The sequence below is a fragment of the Urocampus carinirostris genome, chromosome 17 (genome assembly GCF_059441175.1).
Source record: "Urocampus carinirostris isolate Australia breed hairy pipefish chromosome 17, RoL_Ucar_1.0, whole genome shotgun sequence".
NCBI lineage: Eukaryota > Metazoa > Chordata > Actinopteri > Syngnathiformes > Syngnathidae > Urocampus > Urocampus carinirostris.
Genome location: NC_142365.1, coordinates 6,206,450 through 6,226,817, shown reverse-complemented (window position 1 = coordinate 6,226,817; position 20,368 = coordinate 6,206,450). Strand labels below are relative to the sequence as shown.

Here is a 20,368-nt window from a genome sequence, read left to right as displayed (position 1 = left end):
TTGACAAAAGTCACAGTTCTCAAGTGTCACAAAAAGGCGGTAATGATCACAATATTTTGATTTTCCAGGTGCTTATCGCTAATAACGGTATCGCTGCAGTTAAGTGCATGCGCTCCATCCGCCGCTGGGCTTACGAGATGTTTCGCAACGAACGGGCGATCCGATTTGTGGTGATGGTAACACCGGAAGACCTGAAGGCAAATGCTGGTAAATATTGGAAAAATAAACGCGGAAAATAATGAAGATTTCAGTTAATATTGTTGTCAAGTAGCGAAGTACCAAATTCAATGCCCAAATAAATATCAAACACAGATTTGATTTGTTAATTTGTTTGTTTGAACTGTAATCGGAAGAGAAAAGCTTATTATTAGCTGATCTTCAACATATTTTTTATATTTATTTTCCCCCCTTTTTTCCTTACTTTTGCCTTTTTCTCTTTTTCTTTTTTATTCTATTATTTTCTTTCCCCGAAAAAATAATCCACCAGTGGTTGTAGTAGGGGTATACCAATTAATCAATCAATGGTTTTGTCAATTAATCAGATGACTAAGATTTTGCTTGGCAAAAAAAGAGAATTATTCTGACTACAATTTGTAAAAAACAAAATTATTTTATTATTTAGTGACTCATTTGGCTACCCCCAAAAATCAAAAAGGATCCTTATTCTTCAAAGTAGAGTAAATACATTATCAGAACAGAGTTAAAACCTTATTGAGGTCAAATAGTTCCTTTAAAAAACATTTAATATATGCTTTCTTGGCTATTTCAGTTTGATAAATAAATAGATTAGCTACACCCACACTTGTGGGTTGGCCATTGTTGTACAGTTCTATAACAATAATAACAAAACATAATAAATATAATAAAAATAATAAAAACAACCGAATGACAAGAGGTTTTTGACATCAGCCAAAAATATAAATAAATTCTATAATGCAAAACATTTAAATTGGTCATCCTTTATTTTGGAGAAAGTGAAATTTTAATATAAAAGGCATCATTTTATAAACATTCAATCAGTTTTGACATTTGAAAAATTTTTGACATTCACATTGTCATAATGGAGTATTTTGTGTAGAATTTTGAGATAAGAGATTAAATTAATACAATTTGGAATGAGGCTGTAACATAACAAAATGTGGAAAAAGTGAAGCGCTGTGAATACTTTCCGGTTGCACTGTATATATATATATATATATATATATATATATATATATATATATATATATTTATACATATAAAATCAGGGTTCCTGCAGACTCTTGAAAATTCTTAAAATACATTAAATTCATGATTCTAAAAAATAAGGCCTGAATTGTTGTTAAAATGTCGAAAATCACATTAAAAACACTTTAATAAGATTTATATTTATTTGAACTAAAATGATTAAGTAAAAAAAGTCATCCATTATGAATCATGATAAAAATTTGTTCATTGTTTCCATGTCTAAAACTTGGAAAGTGCGATGATTTTAACTGGACCAAAATGTGATTTAAATTTTTGTAAAATAAACATTTGTTTAAAATTACTTCTAAATCCTGTGATGTTTTAAAAAGTCTTCAATTTAATTTGTCTCTCTCTCTATCTAGCTATCTATCTAGCTATCTATCTTATATAAAATATGTGTGCTTTTGTACTTAATTAAGGTCAGAGAAACTTTAGCTCTCAATGCAGACAAAAACAAATCTATTATCAATCTTTTATTTTTTTTTACCTCCTCAGAGTACATCAAGATGGCAGATCATTATGTGCCAGTACCAGGCGGAACAAATAACAACAACTATGCCAACGTAGAGCTCATTTTGGACATTGCTAAACGAATACCTGTGCAGGTACATTCATGCGTGTCTTGAACTTTTTGTTTTTAAATGATTTTGTCACTCATTTGTTCTTATTACCTCAAAGGCTGTGTGGGCTGGATGGGGCCATGCATCAGAAAACCCAAAACTGCCCGAGCTACTCCATAAACATGGGATTGCTTTCATGGGTAAGTTATTTTATTTTGGCGTTAATTATGTTATCAGTCGTAAGATGAAAAAAGAAATAATAATGTTTTGGATGGCTGCTCATTCTCAGGTCCTCCTAGTCAGGCCATGTGGGCATTAGGGGATAAAATTGCTTCCTCCATTGTGGCTCAGACTGCTGGCATCCCGACCTTGCCATGGAGCGGAACAGGTATGATTTATTTTTATTTTTACAAAAAAAAACACCTATTTATTCGTGCAAAAATGTCCCTTTTTCCCTCTTTATTTATTTCAAATGCCTTCTGGTTGATAATGCATGACCAGCTCTCATTTAATCCTCGTTCACACTACACCGAAATCAACTTTTAGGGAAGAAACCGAAAACCAAAACTGTGAACCCCCTGGCCGGAAAAATGAAAATGAAGCATCGAAAACAACAATAGATTTGTATTTTGTACTAACTTGCTAAAAAAGTAACAATACAAAATGCTAAAAAACTGACAGGCCTATTACTAGATGCTTATTTTAAATGTTTTATTTGTTCCACGGACAGAGTGAGGAGATCATTTCTTCCTCATGCCATGAGGCTCTTTAACTCCACCCGGGGGAGCAAAAGCCAACATTAAACCCCACCCCTACATTTGCATATTACCCTATTTTTATTACAGTGTGTATTTTATGAAGCACTATTTAAATACTCTATAACAACACGTTATATTGGGTATTTTTGTATTCTATATCTTTTATTATTTTATTTTTCAACACAAGGATACTGCTGGAAGTGTGAATTTCCCTACGGGATGAATAAAGTATCTATCTATCTATCTAGAGGTACAAAAATAGGCGTTTACGTGCTTAAAAGAATCCTACCAGAAGAAAAGCTGAAAGATCTAATATACATCGCAAATAAAAGTGAATTTTCCTTTAAGTAAAATGACTGATTATAATCCAAAAAATCAATAGTTTGCAGCTGCTACTTTGAACATTCTCTCCCTTTTTGACTACATACATTTGGGGCATTTTTAGAGTGAATAGTGACAAGAAAACTAGAGTAGGAGGGAATTGAAGATGGTGGTGCATTAGCCACTACAGCCTAATGCAGGGGTGTCAAACTCATCTCAACTCTGGGGCCACACGATCAACAAACATTCTGTCGGGGGCCGGACTAGTAGATTAAAGAAAAAGAGAGATAAAGAATTAAGAGAAAGAGGGAGGGAAAAGGAGAGAGGGCAGGACAAAGAAAGAGAGAGAGGGAGAGAGCGTGAGAAACAGAAAAAAGTTGTGAGAGAGGGGGAAAATAAGGGGGGAGGAAGAAAGGAATCCAAAGAGAAATAGAAAGACAGAAGAAGAGAAAAGAAAGCGCAAAGGGTAGAGAGAGAGAGAGAGAGAGAGAGAGAGAGAGAGAGAGAGAGAGAGAGAGAGAGAGAGAGAGAGAGAGAGAGAGAGAGAGAGAGAGAGAGAGAGAGAGAGAGAGAGAGAGAGAGAGAGAGAGAGAGAGAGAGAGAGAGAGAGAGAGAGAGAGAGAGAGAGAGAGAGAGAGAGAGAGAGAGAGAGAGAGAGAACAGTGTCTTTGTGAGAGGCACCTGGCTTTGGCAACATCAAGATGACATATTTCAACCTGCAGCTTGTTTTTCTCTTGCGCTTCTCTGAGTGTTGTCTCGCGGGCCGGATTCAATCCCTCAGCGGGCCTGATCTGGCCCGCGGGCCGCCTGTTTGACACCTGTGGTCTATTGCAACAAACGTCCAATAATGGTAATAGCAAATAGTTTTTTTGTTGTTGTGAAGAACTTAACGCCAGGTAATGGACTACGGAGGCTGACTTTCACCCACAAAGTACATTTTTCTAAATTCAAAAAGCTGAACTGTAGTATGCTCGCTCCAGCGCTAACAAGGACTAGGAAATTTCCGTAGTTTACAATGCTAGTTAATAGCAAATTACGAAAAAGTATGAAAACAATTAAAATGGAAAGAATTATAACTCAAGAAATACTCCTTTTTTTTATTAACATTGTTGATTGTTTATTGGTTATTTAAGGCACATTAGTGCCATCTGCTGGACTTTTGGAGTAACATTAGATTTAATGTACAGTTTCTACTTAAAAATGCTACGGTGAAAACATTAAAATCTGAACATTTATCCATTCCGAAATAAGATTTTCACTGTTTGACTGCTCTGTAGTATTAGCATCTAAATATTGAGTAAAGCCTGGCTAGTGGCTAACAAAAACGTCGAAGCAAAGGGTCAAATAAACTTTGGAGAAAATGTTGGTTAAAAACCTTGAAAATCTCCGTTTTGACCACCACCTCCTTTATTCCTTTGTGCAAAATGAAAAAAGCAGTGGCATGGCGCGCAAATTCGTCCTCAAGTGAAAGCCAGCTTCACATGGCTCGCCTCACTTCAGACGTGAACCCATCAGAACATTTTGTTGGAAGCCTTTTTTCTATTTTAGTTTTTTTTCCCAGCCAAAACCAAAAATGCACTCATGGTTAGATAAATAGATAGATGGATACTTTATTCATCCCCGTAGGGAAATTCACACTTCCAACAGTATCCTTGTGCTGAAAAATAAAATACTAAAATAGAATATATAGAATACAAAAATACCCAATATATAACGTGTTGATATAGAGTATTTAAATAGTGCTACGGAAAATACACTGTACACACTGTAATAAAAATAGGGTCATATGCAAATGTGGGGGTGGGGTTTAATGTGGGCTATTACTTCCCTGGCCGGAGTTAAAGAGCCTCATGGCATGAGGAAGAAATTATCTCCTCAGTCTGTCCATCCGTGGTTATTTCCAGCAGAAAAGGTTCAGTGGCGAAAATTTAGGTCATCCCTATTTGACACTCAAGCATTGCTTAGTGATGAGATAAAGCAGGTATGCAAGTTAGCAGGACTGAAACGAGTTTAACAGCCCTTGAGCGTTAAGTAAAATAATTCTTTTGCAACAGTTAAACATAGTGCTGGAACGTGACTAGATCAATAAGAAATGCAGTTGTGCAACATGTTTTAAAGAATATGTCAGATGATAAATTATGAATAACCTTTCTTTCCTAGTTTGTTTCAAATGCGGCTGTTTTATTATACATTTAGAGTCGCCAATAATTTGTTCCAGGTTATATAGTTTTAAAATGAATACTTAAGTAAAATGCAAAAAGCCCACTTAGAAAAATGGAGTAAAAATATACTAAAATAAAATACTATTTTTCTTCATTTTCCTTTTGTTGAGGTTTTTGAGTTTTTCCTTGCCCTCAATTAGGTTTTAGATCAGGGGATGGTGTCATAATAGTCAGTAGTTTGCAATAGTCTGGGGTCTGTGCAGCCCTTTGAGACTCTTTGTGATTAAGGGCCAAACAAATAAACATGACTTAACTTGAGGTTTTTGTGTTTTTCCTTGCCCTCATGTAGGTTTTAGATCAGGGGATGGTGTAGTAATAGTCTGTAATGTGCAATAGTCTGTGCAGACGTTTGAGACTGCCCCTTCTCAAGGTTTCTTTATTTTCCTCATGTTAAGGTTTTTGAGTTTTTCCTTTCCCTTATGTCGGTTTTAGATCAGGGGATGGTGTCATAATAGTCTGAGGTCTGTGCAGCCCTTTGAGACTGAATAAAATAATCATGTTTTTATTAAAACTACCACGATCCAATGGTAGATAATTTTGCCTGTTTCAATTTTGTTTAAGAAATATTTTTTTCTAAAATAACACTTTTTGTTCATTTTTAATGCCCTGAAATCAATACATTTTTACTTTTCTTTTATTTTGTTAATTCGAATTATTTTATATTAATCACTTTTATATTAATAATGTATTTTACATTAACACATTTTTGCTTGTAATGATTTTTGAAATCATCCTCATTTATCTCTCTTTTTAAAAATGATTATCTACTAAAAACAAAAAGAAAATACTTATCTTTTATCTTGCACAACAGATTCTCTTTTTTCTCATTATTGTTATTTTGCTACTATAATTATTGAAAAGGGAGTTAAAATAAGATCAAATATTGTTGTTTTTCGCTTGTAATGATGACAATTTTATTATTGAATTTTCTCCTTATTTTGAGTAAGGGTAGCACGTGTTCCTATATGTATTTCTTGATAATCGCAAGCTATGTTTTCATGCTTAGCGTGTTTTTGCTTCTCCCTTTAGCATCACTGCAAGCCTTGAGACCCAAATTAATACAGTTCAAAAAATGTAGTATTTCATCACAGATCCCAACACCTTAGATTGAAAAAAGAGAAAGGCATTGTGGGAAGTAGTAAAGCCATTTTCATATCTGCATTTTCATTATGCTGTGACGCCAACAAATAGCAGACCAGTATTTGATGACGTCGACCAATAACAGATTGGCATTTTAGTGAAGTACCCTGTCATAAGCACGAATGCTGAGAAGTTTTAATATTTTGGGGGATTTTGGATGTGGTATATTTGTAAAAATGTTGTAAAAAGGGTCCGTAAAAGCATCATATTCCACACCGTGAAGTGAAAACTTTAAAAAGCTGGGCATCCGTATCTGGGGTTCTACTGTAGAAAGCTTGGTCTTTACTAGCAGTCTGCTACCATGTACCATGTTTGTGTCTCCCAGGTCTGAAGGTGGAATGGTCGGAAGTGGATCAAAAGAATCGAATCATCAATGTTCCTCATGACGTGTATGAGCAGGGTTGCATCCAGCATGTAAATGACGGCCTGCAAGTAAGTCCCCCGTCAAAGTGTGTGCCCAATGCTTCCAATGAAAAACGTAATAGTGTCAGACGCCAGATCGGGCAAAAAAAAAAAAAAATCAAGCCCAACCCTACCCTTCCCCCGGTACTAAAGCCTGACCTAGCCAGAACCCGACCAAAGAAGTTGATTTGCAGGAACAAGCCTGAAGCGAACCCAAAACTGCACATTTTTATATTTCATTTTTTGAGGCCTCTGCAGGAGAGGTGATTTGTGATAAAAAAATTAAAGCCCATCTAACAAAATATAAGTGAAACTAGAATGGCTGCGCATCTCCAGCATCGGGACGCTAAAGCAGTTTTGGGTGGCATTTCCCTTTTTGGCAGGGTCATTAGCTCAAAAAAGGGAAAACCCAAAGAGCAAGAGTGAGTCCAGATGGAGATTAAAATTCTGAAATGGGGTTACAAACAGACCAAATATGTAATTGTATACAAATGTTTGTTTGAAAAATATAAACGCCACGATGCAAAGACTCAAAGGAGAGAAAACTAAAGTAACCTGAAGACTGCAAGTTGAAAAGCAGTCAACAAAACCAAAAGTGCAGAGTCAGATTTTTTTTCTGGAATTTTTCACATCAAGGGTAACCTACTTGATTGTCTGTGAAAGATGCTTGTCATATATAAACTCCTTTCACCTTTTCTTGAGTGGACACACACACACACACACACACACACACACAACCAGACAACAAATATATAATAAAATTAGTGTGTGTATTTGATATAATTAGATCCAAACGGATCCTTGCTCTGCTCGCAGGTAATAAAAATACTTTATAAAGAGCTAGATCACAGTTCTGGGGTCATGCGTTCAAGACCCGCTACCAGCCTTCCTGTGCGGAGTTTACATGTTCTCCCTGTGCTTGGGTGGGTTTACTTCGGGCATCCCCAATTCATCATGCATGTCAGGTTAATTGGCCGGTCCAAATTGTCCTTCGGCGTGAATGAATGTGTTCAGGGTGTGGCACTGCTCAAAGAAAAACAGTGCAGATAAAGGATGGATGGATATTTCTGTGTCTGCGGTTAACCATGTTGAAAATTGGGCTATACACCACAACATCAGTACATCCTTAAAAATCTAGCAGGGCACTTTAAGAGAGAGAGGCAAATAGACCAATGGCGCGTGGATAATAAATAAAAAAAGGCATAGGGAGAAAAGCCCGGCCTGACCCGAACATAATGATTGACATTTGAGTCCCAACCCAGCCCAAAATTCTGGATTGGCTTGGGGCTGAAGAACTTACCTCTGTTTTGTGTGGACCACCAGGCTTCCGAGAAGGTCGGTTACCCTGTTATGCTGAAGGCCTCTGAAGGAGGAGGTGGTAAAGGCATCCGGAAAGTCAACTGCGCTGAAGATTTTCCAAACCTATACCGTCAAGTATGTTTCAAACTTCAGTTTTACATCGCAATTCAATTATAACTCCTATTATTTTCAATGAAATAATCCAGGTCCAGGCGGAAGTTCCAGGTTCCCCCCTGTTCGTCATGCAGCTTGCCAAGCATGCCCGTCACTTGGAGGTTCAAATCTTGGCCGACGAGTACGGCAATGCCATTTCCCTCTTTGGCAGAGATTGTTCAGTGCAGCGCCGACATCAGAAAATTATAGAGGAGGCGCCGGCTACCATTGCAGAATCGGACGTGTTTGAGGCCATGGAAAAGGTATTTGTTTTATTAAACATTGGAACTAGATATGTGTCTTCTCTCTTAGCTAAAGCACGTTTTTTGTATTTATTCTGCTCATTAAAGGTGGGGTGCATAATTTGAATTGTCCTTAAAAAAGTTAAGTTAGATATTTTCTCACCTAAATATGTCTTAACTGCCCAACTGAGTTCAAAAAGTCCTTATGCTTTATTTTTCTCTGCTTTTATCTCACTTTTAGCAAAGCTGACTGAACACATTAGGTCGGAGGAATGGGGGCTGAGGGGAGTGCTGGAGAGTGAAAATATACTCGTCCTCACTGTTTTTGTTTTGTTTTGTTAGTGTAGCATGAAAATCATAAAAGTAAGAAAAGGCGATGGCGGCAGCAAATCAAAAAAGTTCCAAATACCGTACAGCTCCTTTAAAGCTGAAATTAATTACTGACATCAAACAAAGCTCACCCGATTTGGCTAATTCTAATTCTAATATTTCTCATTTTTTAAGTATTTTATGTAGTTTCTTAAATAGGATAAAACAAATCTTAATTTATTTTTCTACTGCCAAGAAAAAAATTCTACCAAATGTTACAACAATATTTGTTAAAAATTGTTAGATTTTTTTTTCAATATTTAAGCGATCCCCCAGATTGTAGCTATTTTTCTCTCATTTTAAGCAATATTTACTCCAAAAAAACACCATAAAAATATCTCAAATGAGCAAAATGATCATTTAATTTTGTATTTTCAAATATATTCTGCCAATATTGCAGATATATTTTAAGTATATTGTAAACATTTTTATGCATTCCAATAAATATTTTTATGAAGTTTATTTTTTTTAATTAGCCAAAAAATCCTTTTTTCATGTCAAGGATTATCTTGATTATTATGAATATTTAAAAATATTTAGTAGATATTATTTCTTATTTTTAGAAATATGTTCTACCAATATTACACAAATATTTAAAATGAGCTAAATCGTAATATTTTCACTTTAAAAATATTTTTTACTAAAATTACAGAAATTATCCTAAATTAGCTTAGTGATTTCCATTATAGATAAGAATTGTTTTGCTTATTTGAGTACATTTTTTTTATTATCATGAAAAAAGGAAAAACTATTGAAAAAAGGGAAGTAAACATTTAAAATAAGCAAACCATTCTGCCAATATATACAGTCTATATATTTCTTTTCATTGTATATTTCAAAAAAATACCCCCCAAAAAAAATCCAAATTTACAATTGGAAAAGTATGTAAATATCTTGAGCACAATATTAATCCCGTAACGTTTCCATGGCCCGCCGACAGGATTCCCCGCATACATGGTGTGGTTACATTCATTGCCGTCCAGTGAAGCCAACAGTGTAAAATATTTACACAAAAACACGATAATGCCGACAGATTAAAAAAAAATCCGCCTAAAAGCATTTCTGCATCGTCGGACATTTCTGGATGTTGTCCGTTCGTTTCTCCACATAATTTCATTTTACAAATTAACAGACTCGTAAAATTAATTCCAATATGGCTTAAGCCTCTGATCTTTTGCTTGGCACTACTTTGGGCCAGTAGCAGGTTTTCTTTCACGGTCCACATTCCGCATAGCCTATAAGGGCCTGTACTGATAAACGGTCATCACCTCCTTTAGCTTTGAATAATTTTAGCCAGTAGTAACTGAACAAAATGGTGATTGACACATTTGTTAGCCAATTAAATTAGTAACAGTTATTAGGTGAAAGTGTGTGCAATCATTGATTGACTTCTGGAAAGAGAACTCAAACATTTACAACTCTCCCAGCACCAAAGCGAAGGCCATCTTGATTAATAGTTAGCGGGCCCCAAGAGAATACAATTGTTGCCAGAATACAAACAGCACCTGGATATAATCTTTGCATCTTCCTTTACAATACACACACCCCACCCTTGATGAAACTGCTATAAATTGCATTTCGTGACCGCATTCGTATTCCACCTGACAATTTGGTGCACCTTTTGAAAATAAAATATACCGTAAATTCCGGACTAAAGAGCGCACCTGATTATAAGTCGCACCTACCACATTTCGGGAGGAAAAACGATTTTGTACATACACAAGTCGCACCTGTATATTAGCCACATGTGCCCACATTGGAAAAAAGCAATACAAACACGAAATTAACCCATACCCGATACAGTCCAAAAAACACAGCAGGCAAAATGAACAGAAAATGATACCGGTACTTAAGATTTAATGCAGACCTGCAGAGTCCGGGTGCCCGTTGAAAGTAATCCAAGGAAAAAAGTGTATATTTCCAAAGGTAAGGGTGGGAAAAATACATATCCACTATTGTCGCCCGCATCCACAAACACGTCTCACCTTTACTCCACTTCCTGTCAGCCCGCGTTTGCTCCGCCCCTTCTTTCTCATTTTCTCGTACAAAACATATCAGAATACGTTTCTAAAATAAATACATTACAAAAATATACAGTTGCAAATACATATTATACATGGTTACACATACTTACAAAGAAAGACGGTACACCGAGAGAGTTTTCAAAGCTTTAATAATAATATTATAACTTTCATCCCAAACCGTGCCTGTGAAGGGTAGCAAAATACTACTAGGAACACACTCACAACACAGCAAACAGCTCTGTTAGAAAAACATATCGTACTTATAGAGCGCATGGTAAGCCGTCCTCATCTTCCTCCTTATATCTGATGTCATCAAAGTCGTTTTCCTTTGGTTTGGGAAACAGACTTTGTCAAATAAACGTAGTCCCACGCGCCCTTATTCAAAAACACGCTAGCGTCACGCTCGCAAAGTAAAGTTTGCGCGCGATAGCTCTGTTTCCTTCTATATCGGACTGCCCGATTGCGTTTAGCATTAGATTGTGTTAGATAGATAGATACTTTATTCATCCCCGCAGGGAAATTCACATGTGCAAATGCGTCATGTGCCTTTCTTTATACAATTTGTATGATGAAAATATGTCTACGCTAATTTAATTTTTGCACAAGCTAAAAAGTTGCAGTCTAAATCTTACCTCTTGTACTCGAGCGCCGCTGGCAGCCGTTAGAGAAATTACATAAATTGGCCGCATCACTGAATAAGCCGCAGGGTTGAAAGTTTGGGGGAAAAAGTAGCGGCTTATAGTCCGGAATTTACGGTATATATAAAAATGATAACAAATTCTAATCATCTTTTTTTCTTTTTTGTTTCCAGTGTGCTGTGAAGCTGGCAAAGATGGTAGGCTACGTGAGCGCGGGTACAGTAGAGTACCTCTACAGCCAAGATGGCAGCTTCTACTTCCTGGAGCTCAACCCTCGACTTCAAGTGGAGCATCCCTGCACTGAGATGGTGGCTGATGTGAATTTGCCGGCAGCTCAGCTGCAAGTGAGTTCCAGGTTCAGTTCGGCTAAATAAATTGATACGTGGACTACACTTGTCGTTCGGCTAATTAAATTTCTCCGACTTTTGAATATGCTCCAACTGTAAGGAAATACACAAGACACGTGAAGTGTCTTCGGGGTCAGATTTCAGTTTAGTAAATCTTAAAACCTTACAGTACACATCATGTTGACACTGTCATTTTTGTATGTTTGTGTAAAACGCACGAGACGGAGCAAATCGTAGCAGAGGTCATATTTATGTAGAGATGTCTCCCTCTGTCGGAAAAAAAGTGTCTGGCGACTGTAGTCAATGAATTCCATTCCATGAACAATTTCCATTTTTGATATTTGTCGACTATTCATTTCGGTTTTAGTTGCCGTGTACCACACCCAATTGGATTCAGTCCCCGTTTATGCTCGATTGCATCCAAATGTCTACGTGGGACCAGGCCCACTGTCTCTATGGCAACCAAAACCCCCCAGGGAGAAGCCATTGTTGCAGATAAAGCTGCAGTTGGTCACATGGTGCACTCGGGCCGCGTTTGGGACACCATGTCTGTATTTAGGTCAGCGGCAGTCGAGCTGAAGGGCCGTGTTGCTGCCACTTTTGAGTCGATTGCTTATTATTTTTGAGAGTGGCACTCTTTTTCTCTGTTTAGGAGATGGAGTTGATATCTAGATGTTAAAGAAAGTGGTGACTGAGGCTGCAATGATGACTTAAGCCAGGAGATGGCGGCAGCGAGTCAAAAAGTTCCAAATTCAGTACAGCTCCTTTAAAATTCAAGTGCATATTTAATAGCAACCCTAAATGGTGTAAAAATACTTCATTTATTTCAATTTCAATAAAATTATATTAATTCATATAATAAGCACGACACATACTATTTAATAAACATTTTTTTGTTGAGAAATATGAAATTCTATTACGGAATTCGAAAAAGCTTGAGATGTTTATTTGCCAATTTTCTATTACGGAAGCCCAAATCACCATTTTGCCGAATTGTCTTGTCCCACGGATTGCGTATAGCTGTTAAAGCGACCGTGTGTAATATTTAGTGCCTCTTTGTGGTAGAAAAACGTTCCTACTGTTAAAAAAAAAAGAACATTTATTAATGAGAATAATAATAATAATTTCCTTTGTATTGTCATTCTTTGTAACAATGTACACAGAACGAAATGTCGATACACCTGACCCGTTGTAGCGAGCCGATGCAGCCGCAGCCAACAGAGGGCGCCGCCATTTTACCAATGTTATAAGTCTTAGGTATGACTCGGCCGAGGCGCGAACCAGCGACCTCCCAGTCTCAATTGAATACTAGTCAAAAATACATTAACTTTACTATCATATCTTTTAATTATAGGTGGAATGCATACCTAATAGTCGCCGCCTGGTTTCATTTGTGATCATTTGGCACTGGTTTTCCTTCTCGTTAGTCAACAGTGCCCTCTAGTGGTAAAATATTTCACACTGGGGCTTTAACAGTCACTTACCTTCCTAAGCTAAGCTCTGCATGTGGTCTTTGCTTAATCCAGTCATTCAGGGATCTTCAACTTTTTTCCTCTGTTTCTCTCTCTGGCCACTCAGGTCAGCCAGTTGGCTGCAGGCTACGGCCCTCTGTAAGCTGTTATTGTTAGCTGCCTCGGCTTTATCCCTCTGTGTCACTTGCTTTCTAGTGCTGGTGATGCAAGCGGACTTATCAGAGTTCCTTAAATCAGGTTCCCCTTGCTTGACAAATGTTCTAGTAATCTTTTAAAGGCCTGTTTACCAGCTCCTACCGCTAGCTCCTTAAGTTAGCCATCTTTACCAGCTCTTACCATCTCCAGCTATTGCCTCTTTTCAGCCGCTCTGAGTCTTTTGTGGGGATTTCACCAGGAAATATGAAAGTAGGCTTTGGAATTTTACCAAGTGGTATTTTTCGGGCTCCCATAGTGTGTCTTCTTTTGGAGCTGAGCAAGAAGGACCTCTATTGGTGAATTATTACATACTATCAGCTCAAAAATCTGAGATTGTTATATTCCCGATTGATTTAATGCATTAATAGTATCAATATTTGGTGTCAATACTGATGACTACTTGATATTTGGGAATTACTCTGAATCAAATCCATTAATGTGGTACATTATCTCTTTGTATGTGTACATGTATGTTTTCTATGTACCATATTTTCCGGACTATAAGGCGCAGCTAAAAACCTCAATCTGGCCAAAAATTTGAAAATGCGCCTTATAACCCGATGCCCCTTATATATTGCAGGATATTCCATACAAGCATAACGATAATAGTGTTGTTGAGCAATGATTGATCAAACTGATAAACATCACTGACCTAAATTGCAACAGGAATTGAACACAAGTAGCTGCAGTGAGAATACCGACACTGGACCACCAGTGGCACAAATAACATACGACAAGGCATTAGACCAGGGGTGTCAAACTCATTTTAACCTGGTGGCCACACGAAAGACCAAACATTCTCTCGGGGGCCGCACTAATAGATTCGAGAGAATGAACAAGGGAGAGGGTGGGACAAACAAAGAAAGAAAGAGAGGGAGGGAGGGAGAGAGAGAGAGAGAATGTGAGAAACAAAAGAGATAAAAAGAGAACTAGTGAGAGAGGGGGAGGTAAAGAGAAAGAAAGAAAGAGAGGAGAGAGAGAGCGAAAGAAAGAGAGCAAAATAAAGTAAAAACACACAGAGAAAGAGATAAAAAGGAACAAAGAAAAAGAAAAAGAGAGACAGAGAGTGAAAGAGAAAGATGGAGAGTGAGAGAAAACAGAGGAAGAAAGAGAGAGAGAAAGAGAAAGAGAGAGAGAGGTGTAAATACAAGTACAGTGTTTGTAAGAGGCAGCTGGCTTTGGCAACATCAAGTGTACATATTTTAACATGCAGCTCATTGATCTCTTGTGCTTCCCTCAGCATTGTCTCGCGGGCCGGATTCAATCCCTTAGTGGGCCTGATCCGGGCCGCCTGTTTGACATTAGTTCTACTCACTGTGCCACAACACTGATTTTTATAGTGCATTCTGATTAAACAGTCTCCCCATTTCTTCACCCATACGTCAATAACATTGTTTCATATGTATGTGTACGTATAAGAGCTTGTATTTTGTTGAAATACTTTGTTTTCTCTATTCTCTAACATTTATCCGTGTAGATTTGCAAAGTGCATTCTGATAGGGTAAAAAGTCTCTCCACTTCTATACCAATGAATGTTAGAGAATGGAGAAAACAGTATTTCAGCAAAATACTGTACATGCTCTTTTACGTCTCCATACAAATTAAAGCAAGAGTTTATTGACGCACAGGTAAAGAATTGAAAAGACTGTTTCACCTATCAGAATGCGGGCTATACAAATAAACTTGACTATGCAAATCAGTGTTGTAGCATTGCATACAATGTCTTGTAATTTGAGTTTGCGGTACCTATACGCATGGAAGCTCCTACTGAAGTCTCAATTTCATGTGTCTTTATAGTCTAGTTATTTTTGTAAAAAAATGTTTTTGGGGCATATGCCCTATAATCTGGTGCACCCTATTATATGGAAAATATGGTATATACCTTTATTTTTAACATACACAATTGTTCTTCTGTGATTCCCTCCTGCTCTAGATTGCTATGGGCATCCCTCTTTACCGTATCAAAGACATCAGGATGCTTTACGGAATGCAGCCCTGGGGAGACTCTCCCATCGACTTCGAAGGTCTTTCAACAGCCCCGTCACCTCGAGGTCACGTCATCGCCGCTCGCATCACCAGTGAAAATCCAGACGAGGTACGCCTATTTCTCTCAGTTGCAGGTCGAATATTTCATTTCCGGTTCTCTGCAGGGTTTCAAGCCAAGCTCCGGAACAGTCCAAGAGCTGAACTTCCGCAGCAATAAAAACGTGTGGGGCTATTTCAGCGTTGCCGCTGCTGGCGGCCTGCACGAGTTTGCCGACTCACAATTCGGACACTGTTTCTCTTGGGGAGAGAATCGTGAAGAAGCCATCTCGTGAGTGGATTTCACAGTTTCACCAAAGCAATTTTGGAGTACAGTGGAACCTCGGTTCTCGACCATAATCCGTTCCAGAACCCTTTTCGAAAAGCGATTTGTTCGAACACAGAAATCATTTTTCCCATTACAAATAATGTAAATCGTTTTAATCCGTTCCAACACCCTGAATGTTTACCTTTGTTTACCTTTAAGACACAAATAACAAATGTAACCCAGGCTAATCGAATGTTCGCGTTAGCGTAATCTTCCGTACGAAAGATTACGCTAACATGAACGTGTAAAAATAAAAAAAAAGGATAAAGAAAAGAATTATGAATAGGATTTTCTACCTTTGTGGTGGTCAGCAGAAGGCGCAGATGGACGGTGAGAGGGATGGAGGAGGAAGTAAAAACTTAGGGGAGCTCTTCTGTCTGAGGGTTGCTCACACGTTCAAATCTCTTTGCTACGGATGACTGGCTACAGGATGTTCTTTTCTCTTAAAATTTCTATCCAATGACACTTGATTCTGCCTTCTTTTTAGCACTTTTCGGAAGTGTTTCATGACAGTGTCATTAAAGTCATGATGACTCTGGTGGCTGCAGCTTCATCGGTGTGGTGAAATTCTGTAACTCGGCCCATTTGCTACACATTTGTTTCATCTCGGACGTCCCCTAGTGTATTGGAGGTGCAATTGGACCTGAGAAAATTAAAAGGAGTAAGAAAATGTGATGTGAAACATCCAACTCCGATTTTTTGACCGAACAGCAAAGCAAGAATTTCTCGAAATTTTTGGTCGAGAACCGATTCGTTCGAACTGAGAGGCGTTCGAAAACCGAGGTTCCACTGTACTTGCTGATCTGTGGGGTGGTTTGTGTTTTTGCAGGAACATGGTAGTAGCTTTGAAAGAGTTGTCAATCAGAGGGGATTTCAGGACCACGGTGGAGTATCTCATAAAACTGCTGGAAACCCAAAGTTTTCAGCACAACACCATTGACACCGGTTGGCTGGACCGGCTCATCTCTGAGAAGATGCAGGTGTGTGCGGACACTATGAAAGGCTTTTTGTATTCATCTGTGCTGGTGTGCATTTAAAATTTCAGAATTGTAATGACTTAAGTTTTGTGTGAATTCCTGAATATTTTTTTTGCGTTCAGGCTGAGCGTCCAGACACAATGCTGGGACTTGTGAGTGGAGCACTTCATGTGGCAGATGTTCACCTGAAGAACAGCGTGTCCATTTTCTTGCACTCTCTGGAGAGGTAGGTGTCTTTTCAACATCCATTGCAAGGTGCTGTTAAATCATTGATACTATAATTTGACACACATTTGTTGGAAACTAAAGCAAGTGAATCTAAATGGTTGGCATTTTTTTTTTAGTTTTTATGGTTTCTTAGCATGCGTGATAATAATCGGTCACATCACTCATTCAAAATAATAAAAAGCTGCATATACATGAACAAAGGACTTATACATTATACATATATATTATACATACATTCTATTCTATTCTATTCTATTCTATACATATTTATATTATTCCATATAAAACCTAAAAACATTGTTTAACCCCATTGGCAGATAGTGTTGCTCATTTTAAGTATTTTCTTTTCTGTTTTAGAATATTTCATCTGGTTTTCTGAATATTGCTCATTTTAAGAAATATTTTTGTAACAAGGATTGGAATGAATATACTAAACATGCAAGAATTAATCTATCCCCTGGTAGCCAACAGAATTAAGGTTATTTTTTTCACATTTTACAAGAAATCCAAGGTAAAATATCTAATTTATGATAAGCAACATTTTCAAGGACTATGGGGTACAATTTGTATTTTTTACAGTATAATACGGTGTAAATGTAAACACGGATACACATTATATTTACAAACTACAATTACTGTATATTTATTACACTGATACAAAATCACTGCATTTTTTTATACAATACGTTTTTTTTATGATTTGCAAAAATATACTTATCCACTCCGCAGAAACTTTTAATCATTCTAATTACAATTTATCCTACTTACAACTTTTTTCGCAAACTTGTCTCTATAGTGAAATGAGCAAAATTATCCCTTAGTGAAGATTGTTTGTAAAAACAGGGATTATAGTCTACTAAGATATAAAAACTTAAAATAAGCAAAAATTACTATCATTCACATGAGAAAAAATGTACTTATTTTTAAGCGTTATTTTTGTTATTTTACTGGAAAAACAAGTTAAATAATAATAAAATAATAAAATCTGACAAATTTGAAACGTTTATACCAATGACAGATTTTTTTACGTACACATTTTCTTGTTTTACTTTGTTCATAATGCTCTTTTTCTGTAAAATAAGAATACGTATACGTAACAATATATTTTAAGTAGCTGTACATAATTTGGAACTTTGTTACTTTCGGCGCCATCTTCTAGTTTACAGCCACGATCGCACCACAGTCAGCTCATTCATGATGCGTGTGCAAGTACATGGATTTTGTAGACGTTCTCAAATACAGTAAACTCTTACTTTATCATTATTAGGATCTGGGTTGGGGTTTGGACTCTTATAAAAGCAGGCCTTTTCTTACTTTAAACATTTTCATGCTATGCTGACAAGTATGAATAAAAAAAGAAACCTCCAGGGACGAGCATGACTCTCCAGCACTCCCTTCTGCTCCCATTCCCCAACCCGAATGTGCTGCTTTGAACATCTCTGATGAAAAAGTAAAATAAATGCAGATAGGCGCTGTGGGAAAAAAGCATAAAGGCTCTTTGAACTTAGTCGGGCATTGTTAACAAATATTTGGTAGAGACACTATTTAACTTTCAACTTTTTGAAGACACCTAAAATGAGGCACCCCACCTTTAAGTATGAATATCCTTATTTTACATTTTTGACTTAATCTTGGGACAATATTGCAATATTGTAATCACACGCTGTACTTCATTCTATTTACATATAAACGTCTGGTTTTAAGTGAGTCTCAAAAAACCTGCTCATCTGATCTGCAAATTGTGATTCAGGGGACAAGTGCTGCCAGCACACACACTCCTCAACACAGTGGACGTGGAGCTAATCTATGAAGGCGTTAAATACATCCTGACTGTGACCCGGCAATCTCCAAACTCGTACGTGCTCATCATGAACAACTCCACCGTGGAAGTGGACGTCCACCGGCTGAGCGACGGAGGTCTGTTGCTGTCCTACGACGGCAGCAGTTACACTACCTACATGAAGGAAGAAGTCGACAAGTAAGATTTGAAAACTGAGTTTTTATGCTCGCTTGATTTCAACTACCGTGTTTTTCAGACCCCAAAAAATCCAAATTGGCCAGAAATATGAATGGGCTCCTTATTATAAAATGCTCAATAAAAATGCATTAATATATTGGATTGAACTGGGCAGGAATGATAAGAACAACAAATAATAACCTTCTGACCTTTAGGGACATGGATGGTAGTTCACAATTGCATACTATTAAGTGCAACGGGAATTGGACCCAGAACCCGACGGGGAGAGCACTAGATCCTATTCACAAGACCAGCGAAATTGGGGATCCATGAAAGGCATTAGGTCTTACCTTATTAAACTCTTATTAATCACGGTGCCAAATACAGGGTTTGTTAATCTTGAAAATGCTTGAATTTTAGCATCGTTTTTTTTTCAATGCTTGAATTTTGGCTGGAGTTCTTATAAATGCTTGAGATTGTCGCGATGTGTCCCGGCAGTCTGATTCAATAGATCACGCATTAAATGAAGAAAGAATACTAAGGTCTCCTAAAAATGACACTACCTCTGTGGTGGCTTCGCTTTTCCATTGCATTTTTTTTCCCCACGTGACTAACAACAGCTCTCATTAGTTTGTATGGCACTGTGATTTTGAAGACCAATATGAACTGGAGAAATTGGAAAATCTGTATTCAAAGTGCTTAAAAAGTGCTTGAATTTGGCCATGAAATATATACAAACCCAGCAAATATATTAGAGAGCGTAAAATGTTGTTTCACTATTTCTCAGCTAAAACCAAGCATCAATAGTGACCAAGATTTTGAATAATGATGCGTTTATTTGTATCATTGTTTTTCCACAATGCTGTTTCAGATCGACCAAATTACTTCCCTCAATGCTATTCTTGTCATTCATTCCAGAATCTGGTGCGCTTTGTTAATACATTGCAAGTCCGATGGATTACGGACCGGATTAATGTCTGACCGTTTTCCTGTGGTCCAGCGCAAAAATAACATTGACAATTTGGTACTGTGACTAGAAATAGTGTGATGATGAGATAAGACCCAATGCCTTTTCATGTGTTACCTGTATCCCTTGATGTCAAGTGAATAAGTTACGCCGTGATCTGGGTTCAACTCCCGTTGCATCCAATGGTATATGGTAGGACTGCACGATTTTAGGAAAAAAAAACCTAACTGCGATTTTTCAGACCTCAGTTACGATTTCGATGCGATTTTCGATTTTAAAAGTGCATTTTCTGTGCCAGTTTTTTTTCCCGGGAGAACATAAACATAGTGTCATGCAAACATAACTTGAGATGACGTACTTGGAGAGAGAGAGTATACGACTGTTACAAATTATCAACTATAGATGTTTAAATAAAAAACAAATTGCAGTTGAATAATAAATAGTCAATTGTTTATTGCTTATGGTGGCCATTCGTGTAGGCGGTGTTTAGCCGACTGGCAGCTTACACCAGCCTATCAAA

The 20,368-nt window shown here is 37.3% G+C and overlaps 1 protein-coding gene across 1 annotated transcript in view; it reads left to right on the top strand.

The window, feature by feature from the left end:
• acaca (acetyl-CoA carboxylase alpha) overlaps positions 1 to 20,368 on the top strand; it is a 90,307-nt gene that overhangs the window by 10,837 nt on the left and 59,102 nt on the right. Inside the window, exons 4-16 of the mRNA XM_088321728.1 lie at positions 69 to 207; positions 1,723 to 1,832; positions 1,906 to 1,987; positions 2,077 to 2,175; positions 6,554 to 6,660; positions 7,954 to 8,064; positions 8,136 to 8,345; positions 11,529 to 11,699; positions 15,303 to 15,464; positions 15,520 to 15,683; positions 16,549 to 16,699; positions 16,819 to 16,922; positions 18,675 to 18,902. Of these exons, the coding sequence (XP_088177854.1) occupies positions 69 to 207; positions 1,723 to 1,832; positions 1,906 to 1,987; positions 2,077 to 2,175; positions 6,554 to 6,660; positions 7,954 to 8,064; positions 8,136 to 8,345; positions 11,529 to 11,699; positions 15,303 to 15,464; positions 15,520 to 15,683; positions 16,549 to 16,699; positions 16,819 to 16,922; positions 18,675 to 18,902 (1,838 nt within the window). The remainder of the gene's footprint in view (positions 1 to 68; positions 208 to 1,722; positions 1,833 to 1,905; positions 1,988 to 2,076; positions 2,176 to 6,553; positions 6,661 to 7,953; positions 8,065 to 8,135; positions 8,346 to 11,528; positions 11,700 to 15,302; positions 15,465 to 15,519; positions 15,684 to 16,548; positions 16,700 to 16,818; positions 16,923 to 18,674; positions 18,903 to 20,368) is intronic.